Source organism: Trachypithecus francoisi, unplaced genomic scaffold (genome assembly GCF_009764315.1).
Source record: "Trachypithecus francoisi isolate TF-2019V2 unplaced genomic scaffold, Tfra_2.0 Lachesis_group0, whole genome shotgun sequence".
Taxonomy (NCBI): domain Eukaryota; kingdom Metazoa; phylum Chordata; class Mammalia; order Primates; family Cercopithecidae; genus Trachypithecus; species Trachypithecus francoisi.
The window spans coordinates 67,070,433-67,098,267 of NW_022681453.1; the positions used below are offsets into that span (position 1 = coordinate 67,070,433).

Genomic DNA, 27,835 nt, shown 5'->3' on the forward strand with positions numbered 1-27,835 from the left:
CTCATTCATGCTTTAGGTAATCCGAATGCCTTTAAAGCTGTTAAACATGTCATGCTACTTCTCAGCCTCTTGTCTTACAGCTACTGTGTCCTCTTTCTGTATCACTTATAATTTCTTTATTGATTAACTGCTGTTCGGCCCTTAGGTCTCACCTTAAATGTCATTTCTTTAGGCAGACTTTTTACAACCCCCAAAGTATTATTTATTTATTTATTATTTTATTCATTTATTTATTTATGAGATGGGGCTTGTTCTGTTGCCCAGGCTGAAGTGCAGTAGCACAATCATGGCTCACTGCAGCCTTGACCTTCCAGGCTCAAGCGATCCTCCCATCTCAGCTCCCAAATAGTTGGGATCATAGGTGTGTTCCATCATATTCCACTAATTTTTTTTTTTTTTTTTTTTTGAGACAGAGTCTTGCTCTGCCGCCCAGGCTGGAGTGCAGTGGCCAGATCTCAGCTCACTGCAAGCTCCGCCTCCCGGGTTTACGCCATTCTCCTGCCTCAGCCTCCCGAGTAGCTGGGACTACAGGTGCCTGCCACCTCGCCTGGCTAGTTTTTTTGTATTTTTTAGTAGAGATGGGGTTTCACCGTGTTAGCCAGGATGGTCTCGGTCTCCTGACCTCGTGATCCACCCGCCTTGGTCTCCCAAAGTGCTGGGATTACAGGCTTGAGCCACCGCGCCCGGCCATATTCCACTAATTTTTGAATGTTTGTATAGGTGGAGTCATGCTATGTTGTCCAGGATGGTCTCAAACTCCTGAGCTCATGCAATACTCCTGCCTCGGCCTCCCACAGGTGTGAGCCACTGTGCCCGGTCCCTCAAGGTCTTAATTAAACATTCCTTCTATGTGGTTCCCATAGCTCTCTCTGTACTTTCCTAGATCATACTATGTTGTTCTGGGAAATACTGATCATACTATATTGTAAATTCCTTTTACTTGTTTGCCTTCCTCTCCCTACTGAACTACATAGTTCTTTGGGAACATGAACTCTCCAGGTATCCAATTCACCAATGTGATCCCAATACCTAGCACATAATATGGCACACAACAGGTTCATTAAATGTTGGTTAAATAAATGAGTGAATGAAAAAATGAATTAATTGGCTGGGCGCGGTGGCTCATGCCTATAATCCTAGCACTTTGGGAGGCCGAGGCAGGTGGATCACAAGGTCAGGAGATCGAGACCATCCTGGCTAACACGGTAAAACTCCGTCTCTACTAAAAACACAAAAAATTAGCCAGGCATGGTCCCGGGTGCCTGTAGTCCCAGCTATTTGGAAGGCTGAGGCAGGAGAATGGCATGAACCCAGGAGGCAGAGCTTGCAGTGAGCCAAGATCATGCCACTGCACTCCAGCCTGGGTGACAGAGTGAGACTCTGTCTCAAAAAAGAAAAAAAAAAAAAAGAAATTAATTATAGTAAAAGATCAGAGAATTGAGTCATTGATTAGTACCCAGAAAACTGAAGCTGCTGACTAACAATGACAGCTAGCACTTAACATTTCATAATTTATAAAACATTTCATTTATATCATTTCTTTTTTATATTCATAATTACTCTGTTACGTAAATATTATTATCATGCAAATATTCGGGGAAATATGTGGCTTTGAATGAAGAAGGAAGTAGGGAATATATTATCACAGCTCACCTATAATAAATTTCCTTGGCATTGGGAATTCTGAGTACTACTATCACCACCCTCCCATCCACTCCCTGTTAGAAAACACACTGAACATTGAGTCTCTGGGCTGTTTTCCCTCTGTTGAGCTCTTTATGGGTTTGCACTGGATATCTTCCAGGGGGGTGTCACGCTGAGGCTCAGAGTGAGAACAGGTTTCCAGGTCAATGATTAGAAATAATCATGCCCAAGTTTTCCCTTGGGCTGTGTAAAATAAGTAACACCACATCCCTCTTCTCTTCCAGGACTGGGTTCTCAGGGATAAAAAGAATGCCACTTGATTTAAGTTGCATTAATTTTCACCTACTTATTCACCTCCTCTTATTCTCTTTACTCAAGGGCAGACTCTTTGGGGGCACTACAGGGGGGCACTACAGAGCAGGGCAGAAATGGCTAAACCTAGAAGCTGTTTTAAAAGGCTTAGAGAATTTAAAATCTTTTCCAATTACCAGATAAATAAGTATGATATGAAGTAAACTAGTTTGAAAGAGGGTTATCGTCCTTGCTTCCCTATATATTGTAGTGTAGAGCAGTGGATCTCCACCTTGACTATACATTAGAATGACCTGAGATACTAAGAAATGCCCAAGTCCCTGACTTGCCCAGAGTTTGATCTTTTTTAAGGCTCCCCAGAAAGCATCTATGCAAACTTGGACACTTTTCTTGAAGTTTCTGACTTCATTCAGAATCTACCTCCAAAGTTGAGGGGAAACCCTTACAATAACTGTTACCCAATAGGCCCTAGTGTGAGGATTGAATGAAACAGCTTGTGTAAAGTGCCTACATGATGCTTTACATGTGTCAGGTATCAATGATTATTAGTTTCCTTTGCTTCACTGCACTTACCAAGTGCAATTACCATGAGCAATCCTGGAACTCCAAAAGCCAATGCATAGCAGTCTTCTCCAAAACACTGCACATCTCCTAAAGAAAATGGGATGTGAGGAGGAAAGTAATTCTGAGTCTTGAATATTTGATGTTTTATTCTACAAGTTCAGGTTGTCAAATAAACCTGAGCTTGTAGAATAGACATAACCATCCTCTTTCCTCCCATCACCCAATCCATAATTCTTCTTTTGGGCCAGACAAATCAAGACTAAAATAAATTTTCACAGGTTATCAAGCTCTTATAAAAGGAGACGATGGACAGGAGAAAGCCTTGAACAGCTTTTTGGCTGACGAGAGCAAAGCCTTTTCCCATCAGAAAAATTCCTAACCTCTCAGCATGGGTGTGATAAATGTAGAAATCAAGCTCCCTGCATTGATGGACAGGTAGAAGACTGAGAAGTATCTAGTCCGTTCCTCTGCCTGAAACAAACAGGATAAAACATTAGTGCAATGTGTTCCCTAGCTCCAGCCCCATTCCATGTTCAGATTCAGAGCTGAAGGTACATACAAAGAGAAGGATTCAGATATTGCCTCCATAATACCTGAATTTCATATTATTAATAGATATTTAAAAACATGGCTGGCTGACCCCAATCATTTACTCACCTTTCAAACTCCAGAGCAGCTTTAACATTCTTTTCCTCCCTTTGCATAGGTTAAAAATAATCTTCTTGTCTTCAGTGCCACTACTGTGTCCTGTATATAGCTATTTGAATATTAATGTCTTTGCATTAAATGTCTGCATTTGTGTGTGTGTGTGTGTGTGTTTTGTTTTTGTTTTTGTTTTCCTGAAATGGAGTCTCACTCTGTCCCCCAGGCTGGAGTGCAGTGGCGCAATCTCAGCTCACTGCAAACTCCGCCTCCCAGGCTCAAGCCATTCTCCTGCCTCTGCCTCCTGTAAATGTCTGTTTTGTCAGTATGTTGTGAGTTTCTTTAGAGCAGAGATTTTATCTTACTAATTTCTGTAATCCCCAGTGCCTTGCTTAGCATCTGACATATATTAGGGACTCGATAAATGTTTATTGACTGTATTAACTAAGTGAATGCCTGATTTAGTTAAATAATAGATTTTTGTGGTAGGAGTGTGTGGTAGGAATAGTACCAGAACATAGGACAGTGGAGTCCACTGTTAATGAAGCAGGATAGTTCACCTAGTGCTTAAGGGAGATCTGCCAGAGAGTCTAAAAAGAAATCAGCAGGCTTAGAAGTGGCTAGTAGAAACCTGGAGGCGGATTCGTCCTACTAAGTGAAATATCTTTGTGGAGCAGTTATCAAATGAAACAACTTTCAAATAAAGTTGCTGATGTTTCATTCATTATACACTGACATGCTTCATTCTGACACCCAGATCTCTCCCTGCCACATTAGAACAACAAGTCCTTCCCCATTGTCTATTTATAGTGTGTTTTGTTTCCTCTCCTGGTTTCAATTTAAACCTTATTCCACTCATCTGATTTGTATAGTTCATCATACATAGGGTCCCACTTGCCAAAAGTTGGTTCTTTCTCCAAAGTCAGCAAGCAATTATGATCTATAGACTCTTGGACAGATAAAGAGTATAAAATAACCCAAATGGTCTGAAAGGTAAGAAAAACACTAGAAGACAGGACAGCATAGCAGAGGCAGAAAGAGATAATAGGCATTATATCAGGGTGGAAGAGGGAAAAGGAAAGAGAGAGAGAGTGGGGGGGGTGGGGAAAGAGAGAGAGAGAGAGAAGTGGTGAGGGGGAAAAAGAGAAACTGGAAAAAAGATAAACAGTTAGAGAAGAGGGAATGGATACATGAAGACAGACAAAACTGAAAACTGGAAACAAAAGTGAGGAAGCCAGAAATGTTGACAGATCTAGAAATAGACTACTTCCTTGTCTATTTGTCACTGCTTTCTCATAGAGGCCCATTTATTTTTCACCACTGGTAATGGAAAGTATTTAGGAAGAAAGGGAATGATCAGCCAGGGAAATTCATCTATAGACGTTCATTATGTTTCCTTGCAATTGGTCATTTTCCCCTTTCATAGAATCTCAAAATGAGATGCTTAAATCATCTCTATACTACTCATCACCTCCCATTTCCAAAGTGCTTACCACATCTCTTCCTAAACACCTCAAGTTAGAGTAAACTTAACAATTGTTTGAAGTTTTTCCACCCATCAAGCAAAACACTGGCTTCTTGGAGGCTTTCACTCATTGGTCTCAGGTTTAATCACTGACATCCTTCCAGCAGCTATAAGCAGCTATAGTATTCTCCTTAATTCTTATCCAAACTAACTATCCCCGTTTACTTCAACCTTTCCTCATAAGAAATGCCTTTTAGTTCATCTACCACCCTGGTCTCTTTCCTTTGAAACTGTTTCAGTTTTCCTCACTATTAATGACCAGTATCCAGCATTGAATACAACTGCTCAGGTAAGATCTGATCAGTAGATTACTTCAATCTTGGCAAATGGCTACCTGCCAGGTACCACTGTTAATGCTGGCTCTATATTCTTGAAAATACAAAATAACAGGATTCTTACATGTTTTTCTTCAAACTGGTCTCCACCAAAAGCTGCCACACAGGGTTTGATGCCTCCTGTCCCCAAAGCTATTAGACTCAGGCCGACCAATGATAGGACTCTGAAATGGAGAGGTGAGAATGCCAACCATGTTGATACTAAATGCACCTGTAGAGATGGACTACATAGCTGCAGAGGGGAAAAAATGTGTACAAGGGCTTCCTTGTACACATTTCTACCCTTCACATTTCTACCCCGTGGGTACTTTCTATTTGCCTTTATTCCTAGGAGGTATTCATGGGCACTTACCATATTTATGATCCTTTGGCTTCTGCAAGAAAGTATGCATTACGTGGGAAGATTTCATCCCTGGTAGTTCCATTTACCCCTTATGAGCATCCGATAGAAACAGATACTGAAGGAACTCCAAAGTTAACACACTGGTTCCCAATCTTGTTTTAGTCAAAGGAGTACTTCAATAGAAAGACCTTTTAAGGGCCCTGATCTCATATATCCTCACCAAAATTTAAAAAAATATATAAAATGTTCAAATTCATCATAACTAATAGCAACAGTGTCAAATTTGACGGGAGACCAATGAGAAAGTCGTATTTATTAAATATCAAGGCCAGGTGCAGAGGCTACGCCAGCACTTTGAGAAGCCGAGGCGGGTGGATTACCTGAGGTCAGGAGTTCAAGATCAGCCTGGTCAACATGGTAAAACCCTGTCTCTACTAAAAATACAAAAATCAGCCAGGCGTGGTGGCAGGCACCTATAATCCCAGCTACTCGGGAGGCTGAGGTGGGAGAATCACTTGAACCCAGGAGGCAGAGACTTCAGTGAGCTGAAATCACCCCACTGTACTCCAGCCTGGGCAACAGAGCAAGACTCTGTCTAAAAACAAACAAACAAACAAACAAAATTTCTAACTCATAGGATAAATACATGTACACAGGCACACAGGTGCATTATAACATGAATACATATAAACTGCTTCGTGAACAGCTGTAATCCTCTCTACTGACTGAACAAACAGACATCAGAATTTATCAAATGCCTCTGATCCCGTAAACATCAATAGCAACTGAAATATATGGAACTACACATAAATGTAAATATTCGAAGCTTTGAGTATGACTTCTACAATTAATTATAAGGAAACATTATAGACTTTTTTTTTAACCCTGGTAAAGTATAGTTGCATGGATGAATAAAAAGGTGAGGGAATATGTAGGGTGTGAAGGTTTTGTTTATTTTCAAGCAAATGAAGAGGATACTAACTAGGCATTCTACAAGTCCCAAAAACAGATGAGCTCAGATAAAGCAGGAAAGAGTTCAACCGGTCATAAGACTGTTTTTCTTAACCTCTTTTGTAGTAAAACTGTAGTTTGAAAATAAAGGGACATCTCTGGTAAGAAAATAGAAAATCATTTGTAACGAATATTTGAGAAAAGTAGTTTAGTTGATTCCATGATTTTACTCACGTGTGTACCACTTGTCCTCCCAGTATTGGTAAGGCACCCAAGGACTTGATCACATGGCCAAGCACATACACCAAGGAGAGATAGATGATTGTCCTGTTGAGAGAGCTAAATCAGTGGGTCTAAAACCAGAACTGAGAGACTTGAATAACATAGACTTAGGTACTGTTCTCAGTGTGGGAATAAATGGAGGAGGAGGAGGAAGGAGTGGAGGAGGAAAGAATTATCTGAGAAATCCAAATAGAGACAATAATGGTGAATGAAGTAAACTGACTAGGAAAAAGGAGTGGAATTCTTCACTTTGTAGTGTTCAAGTTCCCTTCCTATGCCCACCTTCCCCTTTCCCTCTACCCGCTCACTTCACACATACACAGAGAAACCCTACTTTGTACAGACATGACAAGAACAAGGTGGATTTGTAGCAAAAGTAACAATGTTTTAAAATGGGAGAACCAATAGAAGAGGATATTTGGACCTTAGGCGTTTTTCTCAAGGAATGTCTTTTGCTGTAGGAAGCAAGAGGGGTCAAGGAAGAACTTCAGGTAGACAGGAATGGCTAACCCAAACAACTTCCTCAAAACTAAAGAAGCACTGGGAGGTAAAAAGCTCTCAGGTTCAGCCTGGGTAACTTGGATTCTTGGATTAATTGTAATCCTCACCACAGTTTCTTCAGGGACAAGTTAACAAGGGTAAGAAAAGAGTCAGGGACTTAGAATAGACTGTCCAGTGATAAAAACCATGCAGTTGGAAGGAACATTCTGTTGTATTGTTTTCTCAAAGAACTTGAACACCAAATAGAAAGTAGAAGAATAAGGAACTCCGCTAAGAACATATAGAGAGATTCACACATTGGAATATGGCACACTACAACATATATGCCTTATGTGTACTACCACACCAGCATTCCTACATACAAGTAGAATGTTAGCATTATAATGAACCTTGGAAATTATACAGTTTACACCTGCAATTCTTAAGGTGTTATATGCTAATGTGGAATACAGAGAATAGAATGGAATAAAGATAGCAAAGAGAGGCCGGAGATGTCAGAACTCTCAGGATGTGGATTTCTCATTCTAAGTGCCTAATCCTTGGGTCGGCTTTCCAGGGCAGGGACCTTAAAGGGTCTGGTGGGTAGGGGGCAGGAAGTTAGGTAACTAGGCTGGGCACGGTGACTCACGCCTGTAATCCCAGCACTTTGTAGGGCCAAGGCAGGTGGATCACGAGGTCAGGAGACGGAGACCATCCCGACCAACATGGTGAAACCCTGTCTCTACCAAAAATACAAAAATTAGCTGGACATAGGGACATGCGCCTATAATCCCAGCTATGCGGGAGGCTGAGGCAGGAGAATCGCTTGAACTAGGAAGTCAGAGGTTGCAGTGAGTCAAGAGATGGCGCCACTGCACTCCAGGCTGGTGAGAGAGCAAGACTCCATCTCCAAAAAAAAAAGAAGTTAGGTGACTAATGTAGGACTAATTAACATCAGGGGAGGGAACAAGCTTTCCCAAAAGATCTTGTAACATCTTCTAGAGAAAGGTTCTCCTTGTTGTAATAAGAAGAATAAATAGCAAGAAAGGGAATAAAAAGGAACAGAAAAAAAAAAAATGCTAGCTATCATGAACCCCAAACAGGTGATCTATGTTAGATCATCATAGAGGGGAAAAAAAGGAGTTTGAGCCAGAGTGATATAGTCTGGGTAGTAAGATCAGTATCAAATTGATAGACTAAATCAGGGGCGTCCAATCTTTTGGCTTCCCTGGGCCACACTGAAAGATGTATTGTCTTGGGCCACACATAAAATACACCAACACTAACAATAGTTGGTGAGCTAAAAAAAAAAAAAATCTCATAATGTTTTAAGAAAGTTTACAAATTTGTATTGGGCCACATTCAAAGCTGTTTTGGGCTCCATGTGGCTTGCAGGCTGCAGGTTGGACAAGCTTGGACTAAATGAATGACAGAAGTGTAAGTGGTTTAGGAGGAAAATAGGCAACTTTATAGATAAGAACAAAACAAAACAAAACAAAAAACAAACCCTCATAGGAAATAGTTTAGATATGAAGGATATCAGAGAGGAAACTAATGGCAGGAAACTAATAGGAGGAGCAAGAAGTCAAGAGACCTGAAAATCCTGCATTTGAAATGAGATATTAGGGTCATGTAATCCCAACCACAGGACACAGAAATGCTTTAGGTTGACTTCACTAATCCTTCAATTTTACAAATCAATCCAGACAGGTCAAATGACATTTCTAAACAGTGACTTTTGGGCCAGTTGCAGTGGCTCACCCCTGTAATCCCAGTACTTTGTGGGGCTGAGGTGGATGGATCACTTGAGGTCAAGAGCTCAAGATCAGCCTGGCCAACACGGTGAAAACTCACCTCCACAAAAAATACAAAAATTAGCCAGGCATGGTGGTGCGTGCCTGTAATCCCAGCTACTTGGGAGGCTGAGATGGGTGGATCACTTGAACCCAGGAGGCGGAGGTTGCAGTGAGCCAAGATCCCACACCACTGCACTCCAGCTTGGGAGACAGAATGACACTCCATCTCAAATAAATAAATAAATAAATAAATAAAAATAAATAAACAGTGACTTTCTTTTATTGTAGAGATGAGGTCTTGCGATGCTGACCAGGCTGGTTTCAAACTCCTGGCCTTAAACAGTCCTCCTGCCTCAGCCTCCCAAAGTGCTGGGATTACAGACATGAGTCACTACACCTGGCCCCAAAGTGACATTTTAATTAGTATTAGGGTTAGGTGTAGAGCTTCTATATTTAACTCATAACCCAGCATTCCTTTGGTTTTATCACGAACAAGTTAATGTGGAAAAAGGAAATGGAAGAGAAAGAAGTAATATATTTTATTTCACCATAAGAATATAAAAAGCCAGAGCCATTTTTAGTAGGAGCTTAGGAACTGAGAAGAGATATATACAGAGGTTGAGAGTGTGTAGTGATGGAAGAGGAAGAGACCTTGCATGAAGAAAAGAAGATCAGTTCAGATCAGACAAAAAAGAGGAGAAAGGACATACTATGCAGACCCACTGGGAGAAACAGAAAAGAGAAGTGTGGAGAAGACATTCAAAAGCATAATAACTCCAAGATGGCCAAATAGGAACAGCTCCAGTTTGTAGCTCCCAGCGTGGTCAATGCAGAAGACAGTGATTTCTGCATTTCCAACTAAGGTACGTGGTTCACTGCATTGGGACTGGTTGGACAGTGGGTGCAGCCCGTGGAGAGTGAGCCAAAGCACGGTGGGGCATCGCCTCACCCGGGAAGCACAAGGGTTTGGGGGATTTCCCTTTTCTAGCCAAGGGAAGCCATGACAGACTGTACCTGGAAAACCGGGACACTCCCAACAAAATACTGTGCTTTTCCAATGATCTTAGCAAATGGCACACCAGGAGATTATATCCTGTGCCTGGCTCGGTGGGTCCCATGCTCACGGAGCCTTGCTCACTTCTAGCGCAGCAGTCTGAGATTGACCCGCGAGGCAGCAGCCTAGCAGGGGGAGTGGGCATCTGCCATTGCTGAGGCTTGAGTAGGTAAACAAAGCAGCCGGGGAAGCTTGAACTGGGTGGAGCCCACCACAGCTCTGCAAGGCCTGCTGCCTCCATAGACCCCAACTCTGGGGTCAGGGTATAGTGGAACAAAAGGCAACAGAAACTTCTGCAGACCTAAACATCCCTGTCTGACAGCTCTGAAGACAGCAGTGGTTCTCCCAGCATGGTTTTTGAGCTCTGAGAAAGGACAGACTGCCTCCTCAAGTGGGTCCCTGAAGCATGTGTAGCCTAATTGGGAGACATCTCTCAGTGGGGACTGACTGACACCTCATACAGGCAGGTGCCCCTCTGGGACAAAGCTTACAGAGGAAGGATCAGGCAGCAATATTTGCTGTTCTGCAATATTTGCTATTCTGCAGGCTCCACTGGTGATACCCAGCAAACAGGGTTTGGAGTGGACCTCCAGCAAACTCCAACAGACTTGCAGCTGAGGGACCTGAATGTTAGAAGGAAAACTAACAAACAGAAAGAAATAGCATCAACATCAACAGAAAGTACATCCACACCAAAACCCCATCTGTAGGTCACCAGCATCAAAGACCAAAGGTAGATAAAACCACAAAGATGGGGAGAAACTAGAGCAGAAAAGCTGAAAATTCTAAAAGCCAGAGCACCTCTTCTCCTCTGAAGGATTGCAGCTCCTTGCCAACAATGGAACAAAGCTGGAAGGAGAATCATTTTGATGAACTGACAGAAGTAGGCTTCAGAAGGTTGGTAATAATAAATTTCTCCAAGATAAAGGAGGATGTTTGAACCCATTACAAGGAAGCTAAAAAACTTGGGAAAATATTAGATGAATGGCTAACTAGAATAAACACTGTAGAGAAGACCTTAAATGACCTGATGGAGCTGAAAACCATGGCACGAGAACTATGTGATGCATGCACAAGCTTCAATAGCCAATACAAACAAGTGGAAGAAAGGGTATCAGTGATTGAACATCAAATAAATGAAATAAAGCAAGAAGAGAAGTTTAGAGAAAAAAGAGTAAAAAGAAATGAAGAAAGCCTCCAAGAATATAGGACTATGTGAAAACACCAAATCTACATTTGATTGGTGTACCTGAAAGTGACAGGGAGAATGGAACAAAGTTGGAAAACACTCTTCAGGATATTATCCAGGAGAACTTACCCAGTGTAGCAAGGCAGGCCAACATTCAAATTCAGGAAATACAGAGAACACCACAAAGATACTCCTTGAGAAGAACAACCCCGAGACACATAATTGTCAGATTCACCAAAGTTGAAATGAAGGAAAAAATGTTAAGGGCAGCCAGAGAGAAATGTCAGGTTACCCACAAAGGCAAGCCCATCAGACTACCAGCAGATCTCTTGACCAGAAGAGAGTGGGGGCCAATATTAAACATTCTTAAAGAAAAGAATTTTCAACCCAGAATTTCATATCCAGGCAAACTAAACTTCACAAGTGAAGGAGAAATAAAATTCTTTACAGACAAGCAAATGCTGAGAGATTTTGTCACTACCAGGCCTGCCTTACAAGAGCTCCTGAAGGAAGCACTAAACATGGAAAGGAACAACCAGTACCAGCAACTGCAAAAACATGCCAATGCTAGAAAGAAACTGCATCAACTAATGGGCAAAGTAACCAACTAACATCATAATGACAGGATCAAATTCACACATAACAATATTAACCTTAAATGTAAATGGGCTGAATGCCCCAATTAAAAGACACAGACTGGCAAATTGGATAAAGAATCAAGACCCATCAGTGTGCTGTATTCAGGAGACCCATCTCAAGTGCAGAGACACACATAGGCTCGAAATAAAGAGATGGAGGAAGATTTACCCAATCTACCAAGCAAATGGAAAGCAAAAAAAAAAGCAGGGGTTGCAATCCTAGTCTCTGATAAAACAGACTTTAAACCAACAAAGATCAAAAGAGACAAGGAAGGCCATTACACAATGGTAAAGGGATCAATTCCACAAGAAGACCTAGCTATCCTGAATATATATGCACCCACTACAGGAGCACCCAGATTCATAAAACAAGTCCTTAGAGACCTACAAAGAGACTTAGACTCCCACACAATAATAATGGAAGACTTTAACACCCCACTGTCAATATTAGACAGATCAATGAGACAGAAGGTTAACAAGGATATCCAGGACATGAACTCAGCTCTGCACCAAGTGGACCTAATAAACATCTACAGAACTCTCCACTCCAAATCAACAGAATATACATTCTTCTCAGCACCACATGGCACTTATTCCAAAAGTGACCACATAGTTGGAAGTAAAGCACTCCTCAGCAAATGAAAAAGAACAGAAATCACAACAAACTGTCTCTCAGACCATAGTGCAATCAAATTAGAACTCAGGATTAAGAAACCCACTCAAAACCACATGACTACATAGAAACCGAACAACCTGCTTCTAAATGACTACTAGGTAAAAACGAAATGAAGGCAGAACTAAAGATGTTTTTTGAAACCAATGAAAACATTGGCTTTCAAATGTTGAAAGCCAAATTGACACAACATACCAGAATCTCTGGGACACATTTAAAGCAGTGTTTAGAGGGAAATTTATAGCACTAAATGTCCACAAGAGAAAGTAGGAAAGATCTAAAATTGACACCCTAACGTCACCATTAAAAGAACTAGAGAAGCAAGAGCAAACAAATTCAAAAGTTAGCCGAAGGCAAGAAACAACTAAGATCAGAGCAGAACTCAAGGAGATAGAGACCCTTTAAAAAACCAATGAATCCAGGAGCTGGATTTTTGAAAAGATCAACAAAATCGATAGACTGCTAGCAAGACTAATAAAGAAAAAAGAGAGAAGAATCAAATCGACACAATAAAAAATGATAAAGGGGATATCACCACCGATCCCATAGAAATACAAACTACCATCAGAGAATACTGTAAACACCTCTATGCAAATAAACTAGAAAATCTAGAAGAAATGGATAAATTCCTGGACACATACACCCTCCCAAGACTAAACCAGGAAGAAGTTGAATCTCTGAATAGATCAATAACAGGTTCTGAAATTGAGGCAATAATTAATAGCTTACAAACCAAAAAAAAAAAAAAGCCAGGACCAGACGGATTCACAGCCGAATTCTACCAGAGGTATAAAGAGGAACTGGTACCATTCCTTTTGAAACTTTTCCAATCAATAGAAAAAGGGGGAATCCTCCCTAATTCATTTTATGAGGCCAGCATCATTCTGATACCAAAGACTGGCAGAGACACAACAAAAAAAGAGAATTTTAGACCAGTATCCCTGGTGAACACCGATGCGGAAATCCTCAATAAAATACTGGCAAACCGAATCCAGCAGCATATCAAAAACTTATCCATCACAATCAAGTCGACTTCATCCCTGAGATGCAAGGCTGATTCAACATACGCAAATCAATAAACATAATCCATCACATAAACAGAACTAATGACAAAAACCACATGATTATCTCAATAGATGCAGAAAAGGCCTTTGACAAAATTCCACAGTCCTTCATACTAAAAACTCTCGATAAAGTAGGTATTGATGGAACATATCTCAAAATAATAAGAGCTACTTATGACAAACCCACAGCCAATATCATACTGAATGGGCAAAAACTGGAAGCATTCCCTTTGAAAACTAGCACAAGATAGGCATGCTCTCTTTCACCACTCCTATTCAACATAGTGTTGGAAGTTCTGGCCAGGGCAATCAGGCAAGAGAAAGAAATAAGGGTATTCAATTAGGAAAAGAGGAAATCACATTGTCCCTGTTTGCAGATGACATGATTGTATATTTAGAAAACCCCATTGTCTCAGCCCCAAATCTCCTAAAGCTGATAAGCAACTTCAGCAAAGTCTCAGGATACAAAATCAATGTGCAAAAATCACAAGCATTCCTATACACCAATAACAGACAAACAGAGAGCCAAATCCTGAGTGAACTCCCATTCACAATTGCTACAAAGAGAATAAAAAACCTAGGAATCCAGCTAACAAGGGATGTGAAGGACCTCTTCAAGGAGAACACAAACAATTGCTCAATGAAATAAAAGAGGACACAAACAAATGGAAGAACAGTCCATGCTCATGGATAGGAAGAATCAATATTGTGAAAATGGCCATACTGCCCAAGGTAATTTATAGATTCAATGCCATCCCCATCAAGCTACCAATGACTTTATTCAGAGAATTGGAAAAAACTACTTTAAAGTTCATATGGACACAAGAAAGAGATCACATTGCCAAGACAATCCTAAGCTAAAAGAACAAAGCTGGAGGCATCACGCTATCTGACTTCAAACTATACTACAAGGCTACAGTAACCAAAACAGCATGGTACTGGTACCAAAACACATATATAGACCAATGGAACAGAACAGAGGCCTCAGAAATAACACCACACATCTACAAGCATCTGATCTTTGACAAACCTGACAAAAACAAGCAATGGGGAAAGGATTCCCTATTTAATACATGGTGCTGGGAAAACTGGCTAACCCTAAGCAGAAAGCTGAAACTGGATCCCTTCCTTACACTTTATACAGAAATTAATTCAAGATGGATTAAAGACTTAAATGTTAGACCTAAAACCATAAAAACCCTAGAAGAAAACCTAGGCAATAGCATTCAAGACATAGGCATGAGCAAGGACTTCATGACTAAAACACCAAAAGCAATGGCCACAAAAGCCAAAATTGACAAATGGGATCTAATTAAACTAAAGAGCTTCTGCACAGCAAAAGAAACTACCATCAGAGTGAATAGGCAACCTACAGAATGGGAGAAAATTTTTGAAATCTACTCATCTGACAAAGGGCTAATATCCAGAATCTACAAAGAACTTAAACAAATTTACAAGAAAAAAAACAAACAACACCATGAAAAAGTGGGCAAAGTATATGAACAGACACTTCTCAAAAGAAGACATTTCAGCAGCCAACAGACACATGAAAAAAAGGTCATCATCACTGGTCATCAGAGAAATGCAAATCAAAACCACAATGAGATCCCATCTCACACCAGTTAGAATGGCAATCATTAAAAAGGCAGGAGACAACAGATGATGGAGAGGATATGGAGAAATAGGAATGCTTTTACACTGTTGGTGGGAGTGTGAACTAATTCAACTATTGTGGAAAACAGGGATCTAGAACTAGAAATACCATTTGACCCTGTCGTCCCATTACCAGGTATATACCCAAAGGATTATAAATCATGCTACTGTAAAGACACATGCACATGTATGTTTATTGCAGCACTATTCACAATAGCAAAGACTTGGAACCAACCCAAATGTCCATCAATGATAGCGTGGATTAAGAAAATATAGCACGTATACACCATGGAATACTATGCAACCATAAGAAAGGATGAGTTCATGTCCTTTGCAGGGACATGGATGAAGCTGGAAACCATCATTCTGAGCAAACTATCACAAGAACAGAAAACCAAACACCGATGTTCTCACTCATAGGTGGGAACTGAATAATGAGAACACTTGGAGACAGGGCGGGGAACATCACACATGGGGGCTTGTCGTAGGGTGTGGGGGCCAGGGGAAGGATAGCATTAGGAGAAATACTAATGTAAATGGTGAGTTCGTGGGTGCAACAAACCAACATGGCACATGTATACTTATGTAACAAACCTGCACTTTGTGCACGTGTACCCTAGAACTTAAAAGTATAATAAAAAATTAAAATTAAAATTAAATTAAAATTTTTTATAAAAGCATGATAAACACCTTTAAGAGAGTGGTTCTAAGTGATTGCCCAGGTCAAAAATCAAAACTGATAAGCCTGGGTAATAGCATATAAAATCTAGGAACTATGACTAAAAGTGTTTTCCTTTCTTAAAACCAACTTGACACTACAAATAGCATCCTTGAGAAACCAATATGCATGTTTAATAATTTTTGTTTTCCCACTGTGTACCTATTGATTAGTCTTTCCTGTGTGTAGCTCTGGAGGAAGAATCACTTCTTTCCTGGCATAGGGAGTTCCTTAAACAAGAGTCAGGGACTCTGGATGCCCATTTCCTCTTAACAAATCTATTATTCTGGGATAGCAAAGAGAGGAAAGATTTTTAATAGAAGTTGTTTACTAAATTCAGGAAATTGCCCCTTCAGGGTTTGAACAACCTTTTTTTTTTTTTTTTGTCTGAGACGGAGTCTCGCTCTGTCACCCAGGCTGGAGTGCTGTGGCCGGATCTCAGCTCACTGCAAGCTCCGCCTACCGGGTTCACGCCATTCTCCTGTCTCAGCCTCCCGGGTAGCTGGGACTACAGGCGCCGCCACCTCGCCCGGCTAGTTTTTTGTAGTTTTTAGTAGAGACGGGGTTTCACCATGTTAGCCAGGATGGTCTCGATCTCCTGACCTCGTGATCCGCCCGTCTCAGCCTCCCAAAGTGCTGGGATTACAGGCTTGAGCCACCGCGCCCGGCCTGAACAATCTTTCTAATGTTATAGAAGGCTTTTCACCCTCAAGGTAACACCTGAATAAAAGTAAACACCACACACACACACACATATGCACACACACACAAACACATACTCAGGCAGAGAAACTTTGAGAGGTGGGGAAGAACTTAACAGTATGAAACAAAAATCTATCCATTTTCCTCTAGCAAATGAAGAAAATAGGCTACAGGTTCAAATTAGAGAAGATAGTAAAGGAAGAGTCTTGTCTTTTTTCTGATTTTCCAACTTAAGGAAGGGTAGTTTTAAGTACTTACTCCGTTTTGTTGCTGTTATCATCTGTTTGTATATGTTAACACGCACACGTGCACACGCACACACACACACACACACACAAACATGTCTACAGGAGAACAAGTTATCCACGTTTTCTCAAACTACTCCCTTTGTGAAAGAGATACCAATCACCCCCAAGTTTTCTTATTTAAAAAGCAATCACAGGCCGGGCACGGTGGCTCATGCCTGTAATCCCAGCACTTTGGGAGGTCGAGGCAGGTGGATCATGAGGTCAGGAGATTGAGACCATCCTGGCTAACACGGTGAAACCCTGTCTCTACTGAAAATACAAAAAAGTTAGCCGGGCATGGTGGCCAGCACCTGTAGTCCCAGCTACTTGGGAGGCTAAGGCAGGAGAATGGCGTGAACCCAGGAGGCAGAGCTTGCAGTGAGCGGACGCGCTACTGCACTCCAGCCTGGGAGACAGAGTGAGACTCCGTCTCAAAAAAATAAATAAATAAAAAATAAAAAATAAAAATAAAAAGCAACCACAATACCCACAATAAAATAAAAGTAACCTTCATGCCTGTCTACATCTACCTGCAGTATGTGGCTACATTTGAGGGTCTGAGGGTGAATAAATTTATGAATTCCAAGAGTTACTGTGGGCCTGCTACGTGCTAGGCACTATTCTACATGCTCTTGTATAAAAATATAAATCACAGCTGGGAACAGTGGCTCACACTTGTAATCTCAGCAATTTGGGAGAGGGAAGTGGGTGGACCACTTGAGGTCAAGATTCGAGACCAGCCTAGCCAACATGGTGAAATCTCATCTCTATTGAAAATACGAAAATTAGCCGGGCATGGTGGCACATGCATATAATCCCAGCTACTCAGGAGGCTGAGGCAGGAGAATCACTTGGACCTGCGAGGCAGAGGTTGCAGTGAGCCGAGATTGCATCACTGCACTCCAGCCTGGGCGACAGAGTGAGACTTTGTCTCAATGACAAAAAAATATATATATTATATATATACTTAAATATTATATACTTATATATTATACACATTATATATATATTTATATAATATATAAATGACTGGGGTGGGTGGGGAAAAATATATATAAATGACTGTCCTCTAGGTGTTTGAAAGAAGATATCAGATTCATATATAAATAATTAAATAACTATAATAAGATAGAGTTTAGTAAATGTCATATAAGGGTGAGAAAACAAAGAATTCAGAAAACACTAGATTACTTCTGGCTATAGTAAAAGGTGAGGGGGCAGAGAATACTACATAGCATAGGTGGTATTTGGGTGAGCCTTAAAGGATTTGGACATGAAAGGATGGGGAAGAAGGGGTTTTCATGAAGCAGAAACAATGCAAGCAGACATGAAAAAGAGATCCCATTGGATATGATTACAGAAATATTAGTATTAAATTTTCCTCTAGTGGCCACTCTTGAAAGGAGATAAGTATGACAATAAGCACAGAAAAGTCAGTTGGAGTGAGATTAGTAGAAAGTGATTTAATAGTCACCAGAAATTGCTGAGCAGAGTAGTAATGTGATCAGGATTTCTTTTAGGAAGATTAATTTGGCAGTAGCGTATACGCTCAATTGGAGGAAAAAGAGATCGGAAGCAGTAAAAACATTTTAGATGTCCATTTTAATATCTCAATTTAAAGACACTGAGACAATGAAGACCAAAACTGGGTGATGGCAATTAATGCAGTGGATTTCATGCTGAAAAAAGGATAAATGTGAGAGAGATTGTGGCAAACAGAATTGGCAGAATTTGATAACTGATTGAATGTAGGAATGTAGGGAAGCCAGAAGAAAGAACAGATTTGGGGAGTTAGGACAATCCAGGAGGTAAATGCCAATATGTAATTCACTGGAATTTGAGGAGCCATCTGCATATAGCTAATATCAACACCACAGAATTTGCTAAGGAAGAATCTAGAGAAAGAGAAGAGAGTAAAAGTTATAACCTGGGAAAATGCTTATACTCAGGAAAGAGTGAAGTAAACAAGAGGCAAAAGAGAAGCCAGATAAATAAGAAAAGATACAAGAGGACGAGAGTAAGAAAAATATACTGTAGAGAAGGCCAGGGAGTTTCATAGAAATGATAAACAGACTGAAATGTTAATAACAAGTTCAAAATGAGCAAGAATTTAGAAAAGACCACTGAAATTTGTTAATGAATAAATCCTTACCAGTGATCTCAGAGAGTAATTTCAATAGGAAAAAAGATGATTTATAGTATACCTTATTGTACTACAATATGCTCTGTATTAAAGCTATTTGAATATGAACAATATGAATTAGATAGTACATGTAATTCACCTCTTCATCCTCCGTGGTTCCTTGGACAAATAGAAAGTGCTCAATAAACATTTATTGAATTAAATTGGGTCAAATCAAGTTAAATTGAATTGGATTATATTGCATTACATTATATTGCTCTACCATAAGAAGTGATAATGAAGAGTGAGAAAGAAAGGCAACACACACAGAGGATTATTTTTATAATATGGTGTTAATGGTAATAAGAGAAAAATGATAGGAAAAGAAGAGTCAAGATGAGTTTTGTTCATTTAAAACTATTAGAGATTTGCACCTGCTTCTGGTTGCAGGAAAAGACTCTGGTTCTTTGGGAGAATTTGAAGGCGAGAGAGGGGAATAGTGAGGGTACAGAGACCCTAGGGAGAGTGATCTAGGTGATGGTGATACATTTATAAAAACTGATCAAGGTTGTACAGTTAAGGCTTTTGAATTTGTGTACTTTATGTAAGTTATACCCCAATAAAAATAAATTAAAAACAATAATAAATACATCAAGAAGGATTGACTTGAGGGCACAAGTGGAGGTTCTTAAATTTTCTCTGAATTAACCAGGAAACAATTGCTCACCAAATCCTGTAACTGTACTTTTTCAATCTTGAAGGAAATTTTTTTAAAATAAATAAAAGTGGTATGTCATGTATATGAATCTTTCTTCTACAACTGAATAAATAGACTATGGATTGCACTTTTTATTCTGCAAGTAGTGCCAATCTCCTATCTAGATAACTTTGGTGACAACTACTACATATGTAGCAAATGTAGATCTCAGCTACTCACCCACCATTCCTCTCCCAAGTCAAGAAACTGTTCAGTACTGTGTTATGTCTATAGATATATATTAGGTGCTGATTAAACCCTTTTAGAATAATGAACATATATAGGCCAAAGTAAGCTATAAACCACTGTTTACTAAAGAGAATTCCTTGGAACACTAGGTTCACAAAATATCCAGAAAAAATATTCCATAGTCACATTAGTTTGGGAAACACTACATACTACAACCTTCTGCAGAGATTTTATAGTTCATATTAGCATATTTAAGGCTATAAGAAGTCATGCAGTAAGGGAACATTTTTAGCTTTGCTCAGCCTAACAGTTTCCAAACTTGTTTGACCACAAGAGCTTTATTTTCCCTCATAACTCATTATATTTTATAGTTTTGAACAGAATGCCCTTTGAGAAATGCTCTTTTAGACAAATGACAGGTCCATAGAAAATAATTGAGCAGTGGATATCCACAATCCATTTCTAGCTTATCAGGATAATGTTATAGGGGACAATTATAACATTATACCATGTTGTATCTCTTGGTGCTATGTTCGGGGACTTAAAAGATACTGAACTGAATGAACCGATAGTCTAACTCATGAAAATATTAGATTCGTAGGAAGGAAACTACAAAAAGATGTTAGAGAAGAGAAATAGATGGCAAAAGAGCTGAAAAGAGACACTCATAAAGATCCTAAAGGAGATGGGATGACTCAATCTGGAGAAGAGATGGGAGAAAGTATCAAATAACCACATTAAAAGCATCTAAAATTCGATTTTTTTTTTTTTTTTTTTGAGATAGACTCTTCTTCTGTTGCCCAGGCTGGAGTGCAGTGGCGCGATCTTGGCTCACTGCAACCTCTGCCTCCCAGGTTCAAGCAATTCTCCTGCCTCAGTCTCCCAAGTAGCTGGGATTACAGGCGCCCTCCATCATGCCTGGCTAATTTTTGTCTTTTTAGTAGAGACAGGGTTTCACCGTGTTAGCCAGGCTAGTCTCAAACTCCTGACCTCAGGCAATCTGCCTGCCTTGGCCTCCCAAAATGCTGGGATTACAGGCGTGAGCCACCGCAGCCAGCTAAAATTAGAAATTTGCTGGTGGATAGTACTTTCTGTCTCCACCAAGATTAGAAGATTTAACATTAAACTATGGAATGGAAGGTTAAAATTAGTTTTAAGGAACAAAAGATACCACAACTGAAGAGGATGTAAACACATTGGAAAAACTGATAATGAAAAGAATAGCCTTTCCTTGTTGCCACAGAGATTCTTTTTTTTTTTTTAAGTTTCCCACACTACACAGATGTACAGAGATTCTTATTTTTCATGCATGACATAGGTATGTTCTTGCTCAGAAGCAAGAGGTTAGAAGTGATAGCCTTCTGCACAATCTGTGAAACTTGTAGGGATGTGACCTCCCATCTTCCTTACTTGAATTTTCCCAACCATGAGTCAGCAATGGCTGCTCCCAGGATGGGAGTAAAATAACAGAGGCTGCTGAAGGCATGGTATATAGATGTGGAGGTATCTTCATTCCAGTGCAGGAAATACAGGAAATACAGGATCAGCACAGCTGTAGTGGGGAAAAAAAAAAGGGGGTGTGGGGAGAAAAAACAAGACAGATGCATTAAAGTGACTTTTTTTTTTTTTTTTGAGCTGGAATCTCGCTCTGTTGCCCAGGCTGGAGTACAGTGGCGCGATCTCGGCTCATTGCAAGCTCCGTCTCCCGGGTTCACGCCATTCTCCTGCCTCAGCCTCCCATGTAGCTGGGACTACAGACGCCTGCCACAACGCCAGGCTAATTTTTTTGTATTTTTAGTAGAGATGGGGTTTCAACGTGTTAGCCAGGATGGTCTCGATTTCCTGACCTCGTGATCCGCCTGCCTCGGCCTCCCAAAGTGCTGGGATTACAGGAGTAAGCTATCGGACCGGCCTAAAGCGATTTATGAAAAAAAATATTTAATCTCTGGTCTTTATAAGGTGATTTTGGCCTTCAGTACTCCCATCAGTGACATGACTGAGAAGTGACTGCCAGGCAGTAGAAGCAGGGCCCCATGGGAGTTGTGGGAGTGAATGGGACTATGTTGAATGTACAAATATAATACTCCTCCCTTCAGTCTATGTGCACCTCTAGCATAATTTAGGCCAATCATGAACATAACATGGTGCTTCCAATATCCCTTCCCTCTCCTCTCCTTCCCAGCAACAAGAGGATGAGAGCTCTCATCTGAATTCCATTCTTCATACCTGTTCCTCAGGTATGAGCTCTTAGCCAAGAGCTGTTAGCTCATACCTGAGGAACAGGTATGGAAAATGTAACTCAGATAATGAGAGTTTCCCCACTTTTTTTTTTTTTTTTTCAGAGATGGGTTCTTGCTATGTTGCCCAGGCTGGAGTACAGTGGCCGTTCACTGGCACAATTACAGGTGCCTGATAACCTTGAACTCCTGGGCCCAAGCAATCCTCCTGCTTCAGCCTCCCAAGTAGTTGGGGCTACAGGCACATGCCGTCATGTCCAGCTCTACCCACTTACATTCTCAAAGCCTGTGTTCTGGTTTCTCTCAGGCCTTTCTGATCTTGGCCTATATATTAGGTGAAATCCTATGAGAGATTTATTGGAAGTCTTGGCCAAAGTAAAGGACCGATTTGGACCAAGGCAGAAAGAGTGGACAAGGGAAATAAGTGCATATAAAGAGACCAGGCTGTCACAAACATGGGGTGAGGGTGAGTGGGAGAGAGTAGGTAGGACTCTTGGACACAAAATTACCTTTCATTCCATAATAGGAAAAGCGCTCGCAGAATTCATTCACCACAATGAAGGCAATGCTCAGTGGATAGTTGGAGCCACAGATTTTCTATTCAACAAGAAGGCAATGATTCAAGCATGAGCTGTTTTCCCCTGTTTCAACAATTAGATTTCTTCACAACTGAAAAATTCATTTATTTCAAATTGTCATGGTAGGTAATGGAGCAATGGTCTCTACTCTTCATGACACACCTATTATAACACTAAAAGTGCTTACATTACTGATTTAGAAATAATAGAAGCTAATCTGAATATTATTTTGTTTCTTGTTTATTTTACATGGACTTGCTCAAATATTCCTTGATCCTAGACATCAGGACCTGCTCATCTTCCCATAACTACTAAATGAAAAGCCTAGGGCCCTGGGGCAGAAGAATGGTCATATTTACTTCCTAGGAACAGAATAAAGAGGTAGCCTATGGAATACCTGATATCCAAGCAGTGAGATTCAGATGTCAGTCTCTGCTTAGCTCCACTATGGGGACTGACCCCTCTTGTCCCCAGCTGTTCTGTTTGCCATGCTGGGAGGAATCCTGGAAATATGATAGCTTCTACTTCAGAGGCTGCTGGAGTCAGGCACAGAGCCCAACATGGAGGGCGAGATTCCTAAGGGTTAAGCTAATTGATCATCTTGACTTTAGGCAGAGTTCTTAAATCCTGTAAAATTAAATGTCTACTCTTCCTACTAAAGAGATTCTATAACATTTTCATGATAATCCTACTGGACGTTAAAAGAATTATGTTTTTTCACGTAATATATCAGTCAGACTATAAGGAATGTTATGTTTTATTTTAATTCCCTATCTATTACAATAGACCAACTAACATAAGAAGAGACATAGAGGTATCTGTCCTCCGTACTGTCAAATCTTATAAGATTTATATTGCCTCATTTTGTGAGAAGTATATACATCTTCATAAGTAGCCCTAAATTCTTTGGGACCAGAAGAGATATCATTAACTAAAAAAAATAGGCAAAATAATAAAGTAATGTATTATTCTTTTAACCCTAGGGATATATATAAACTATCCTCCTAAATATTAATATATTTTAATGTTTTAAAATAACTTGTTTGAAACATACAGGGGACTGGGCTTCTTACCTTTGCAGCTCACAGCTTGAGAATTATGCAATCTGGAGTTTAGCTGACTTACTGTCACTAGTTAGGCAACACTGCCACTGGCTGTGTTAACATACTGATACTGGCATTGTCACTACACCTGTCTCAAATCCTCTGTTCTGTTATTCTGAAGAAATGAGAATAACGTCACCTTTTGGCCCACAGTAAGAACTCAGTAAATTTTGGCTATCATTACTATATCCTCCCCACTTACAGAATTTTAATGTAAGAATTGACTGAGATGATGAGTTTAGAATTGCTTTAGCGAGTATATAAATGCAAAACATTGCTATTACTTCTCTGTTTTTCTGCCCTATCTCCCACAATAAACTGGGAACACATAGTAACAGAGATTGGATCTATTCTGAAACTTCCATTAGTGTTCAACAGAAGACTCTGCACACAGGGAGAACTAAGAGCAGAGTTTTTATATTGGTAAAGAAGGAACAATCACACATAGTTCTCCAGACAAGAATCCTTGCCAAGTTTCCCTGGACATTCAAATTGCTTTTTTTCCCCCAGGGAAACAGAATATGCAATGAAATTCAGCAAGTCCCTGGATCCCAACTGAAGAAATTTGACTACCTCTTCCTGCTGCTTTGTCTTCTTATGTAAAGGAAGCGTCTGTTTAGATTTGGTTTCAGGTGAATTCTAAATCCAAGAGAGAATCATTTTAATACTCTAATACAGCTCAGCTTGAAGCTCCGGAGCCCAAGGAAGACAGCCAAAAGAGGGAGGCCATTCCTGTCAGAGGCAGGATTGAATCTAAGGACTCACCGGAGATGGCTTCTTTGGAGGGCTGGGAGGTCGAGGTGGTACGTCTTCAATGGAGACAGGTGAAAAAAGAGTTTCCTTGGACTCATTTTTCTGGAAAGGATTCATGGCTGGCTCCTTTCTCTCTCTCCTCAAGCATTTGGCTTTAGTAGGCAGTTAGGACAGCTGCCAGCCTACTCTGAAAAGGAGGACTGGGAGGGGGAGCTGGTGGCTTCAGCAACTGAGTTTAACTCTGTGGGTGTCAGCTTCAATCGCTTCCTGATCCAGAGCAAAGCAGGAAGCTATAGTTAAAAAGAATGTGTAAAAGTACAGCACAGCAAAGTGAAAACATGCCAAAGATGGAATGAAACAATGCTAGAGAACTGATTAGAAAATCTATGTTTAAGAAAGAATTATCTTTGCAAAGGAGTACAAGATACTTAAGAATACAACACCTCAAGCACAGATTGAAAAAACTGATATCAAGGTCGGGCGCAGTGGTTCACGCCTGTAATCCCAGCACTTTGGAAGGCCCAGGCAGGCGGATCATTTTAGGTCAGGAATTCAAGACTAGCCTGGCCAATATGGTGAAACCCCGTCTCTACTAAAAATACAAAAAAACCATTAGCTGGGCGTGGTGGCAGGCGCCTGTAATCCCAGCTACTCCAGAGGCTGAGGCCGGAGGATCACTTGAACCCAGGAGGCAGAGGTTGCAGTGAGCCGAGATCGCACCATTGCACTCCAGTCTGGGCAACAAGAGCAAGACTCCATTTCAAAAAAAAGAAAAAAAAAAAGAAAGAAAAACTGATTTCAGGGTAACAATAGCTGTAATTTATTGAATATCTACTATTGAAAGGTTAATATATATGAATTACATATACATTGTATGTCTATATAACATATACATTTGTCCTAATTCATATTACTATCTCCATTTTACAGAAAGTAATGTTCCCAGAGGTTAAGGAATTTGTTCAAAGTACCTGTCCAGTAAGTGGCAGATCTGTAATTTTCACTGTGCCATGACAGCTGGAAAAAGTGGAGTTAGTATCAGTCATTATTCAGGTATGGAGTTTACATAAATGGAATGTAGGAATGCAGAGGATTAAAATGCATTGAAGAAGGAAAGCCATCATAAAACTGAATTTGGGAGATAAGAAAGATGGTGAGTTTTGGCTGGGTGCGGTGGCTCACACCTGTAATCTCAGCACTTTGGGAGGCCGAGGTGGGTGGATCACAAGGTCATGAGTTCAAGATTAGCCTGGCCAACATAGTGAAACTCCATCTCTACTAAAAATACGAAAATTAGCTGGGTGTGGTGGCACACACTTGTAGTCCCAGCTACTCCGCAGGCTAAGGCAGGAGAATCGCTTGAACCCAGGAGGCAGAGGTTGCAGTGAGCCGAGACCCCACCACCGCACTCCAGCCTGGGTGACAGAGTGAGACTCGAAAGAAAAGAAAAGAAAGAAGGAAAGAAGGAAGGAAGACAAGACAAGACAAGAAAAGAGAAGAAAAGAAAGGAAGGTGACCTTTGTTTTCAACATCATAAAACTTCAGCTAGAAATAGCCTATATGCAATTAAAGAGGCGGGGCTAAAGAAAATGAGAGAAAAGGACTGGTGATATACATTTGGGAACCATTTTTCTTCTTTGCTAAAGTCATTCCTTGTATTTTCATTTTCTCACTTCAAGATTAATCTATTCTTTCATTGAATAAATAAAATTTAATTTGAGCAAAAATTGTGAACCAGTTATTTTCAAGGTACTGTTGTGAACACCATTTTCCTTAATTATATATTTAGTCCTTATCAGAAGAGGAACAAAAACAAACATGATAATGCTAGGTTCATTTTATGCCGTGTTATTTTTGTCAAGCCAAAGAAGTAAAAGAATAACAAAAGAGCATGGTGCCCCTTTAGTTGTTTGTCAAACGAAAAGGGAAAAGAAAGACTAGAGAGCCATAAAAGAAATAAGAAAAATTGAAGACTAAATAAACAAGGTCAGGCAACATCAGAATGAATTATTTTATTTGAAAATACAAGACAGAAAACCTATAACTATATCCCTCACAAAATTTTTACATTAACTATTTGAATAATTTATTGACAAATAGGGCCAGGATAAATTCTGTCTTTTCCTCTCTAAACTTTAACTCAGACTTTGACCATATCTTCTCAGCTTCTATTACACTCCTCATTTCTACTGTCTCCCACCAACCTTTACCCAAAAAAGAGTCCAGCTTCATTTCTGACTGTGGCATTAATGATTAAGCTATAGTTATTCTTTCAGGAGCATTGCCATTTCTGACTTGGCTTGGTTAATGACTTTGGATGCAAAATAAATGGTCAGAAGTTACTAGTCAAGTTAACTAGCAAAGGCACAGATGCCTTGAAGATCCTCTTATGTCATTGGCTTTCCTTGATCTGGCAGAGTACATTGAATAGCACTTGTATGCAAGGTATCAATTTATTTGTGCTCATAGGTATCCCAAATACTAAACTTTGGAGTATTGGCAGTGGTTTTCTGACACTCCTTTGTTTAGACAAAATTCTTCTTTTGATTATGGCAATATAATGATAGTATTCAGAGTCAGATAATATCAGAGATGGAAGGAATCTTAATTTTGTCCTGTGTAAGTGAAACTTCCCTGAGGATAAGAATCATTTTCCCTTGGAAATTCTAATTCAGTAGATCTAGGTAGGGATCTAAGAATCTTTGTTTTCAAGGAGCACCTCTAGCAATTCTTATGCTAGGAATTTGGGAAACACTGGTCTTAAATTCTCTCCTATTCTAGCCTGAAGGATATTTCAGAGGAACTCAGAAAGGACAAAGCAAGGACTGGAATCCTAGGCTCCCAAGGCATAATCTTGAGCCATTTATATAATACTAAGATGGCTCTTATATCCTATTATTTTGCTAACATCAGATAGAAGGAGAAAGGGAAAAGATAAAAGAGAAAGCACCTCTCAGACAGAAATGAGCACCAACTATTCTGAGACAAACAACAATAAAAGTGAAAGAATCTAAGTATCCATCTTGAATTAATTTTCGTATAAGGAGTAAGGAAAGGATCTAGTTTCAGCTTTCTACTTATGGCTAGCCAATTTTCCCAGCATCATTTATTAAATAGGGAATCTTTTCCCCATTTCTTGTTTTTGTCAGGTTTGTCAAAGATCAGATGCCTGTAGATGTGTGGTATTATTTCTGAGGACTCTGTTTTATTCCATTGGTCTATATCTCTGTTTTGGTACCAGTAC

At 40.1% G+C, this 27,835-nt stretch overlaps 1 protein-coding gene across 3 annotated transcripts in view; it reads right to left on the reverse strand.

Annotated features, from left to right (window-relative positions):
• Nucleotides 1-25,130, reverse strand: part of SLC15A2 (solute carrier family 15 member 2) — a 58,586-nt gene extending 33,456 nt beyond the window's left edge. Inside the window, exons 1-8 of one of the 3 annotated variants that reach the window (XM_033211057.1) lie at nucleotides 24,604-25,130; nucleotides 24,412-24,477; nucleotides 22,667-22,754; nucleotides 21,331-21,472; nucleotides 6,551-6,643; nucleotides 5,087-5,186; nucleotides 2,901-2,991; nucleotides 2,530-2,607 (exon numbers count right to left, since the gene is read on the reverse strand). In XM_033211057.1, the coding sequence (XP_033066948.1) occupies nucleotides 2,530-2,607; nucleotides 2,901-2,991; nucleotides 5,087-5,186; nucleotides 6,551-6,643; nucleotides 21,331-21,472; nucleotides 22,667-22,754; nucleotides 24,412-24,477; nucleotides 24,604-24,708 (763 nt within the window). In that variant the 5' untranslated portion in view covers nucleotides 24,709-25,130. Of the gene's footprint in view, nucleotides 1-2,529; nucleotides 2,608-2,900; nucleotides 2,992-5,086; nucleotides 5,187-6,550; nucleotides 6,644-21,330; nucleotides 21,473-22,666; nucleotides 22,827-24,411; nucleotides 24,478-24,603 lie in introns of all 3 variants that reach the window. The other 2 variants (XM_033211058.1, XM_033211059.1) reach the window with 2 other exon arrangements.
• Nucleotides 25,131-27,835: the final 2,705 nt, after the last annotated feature.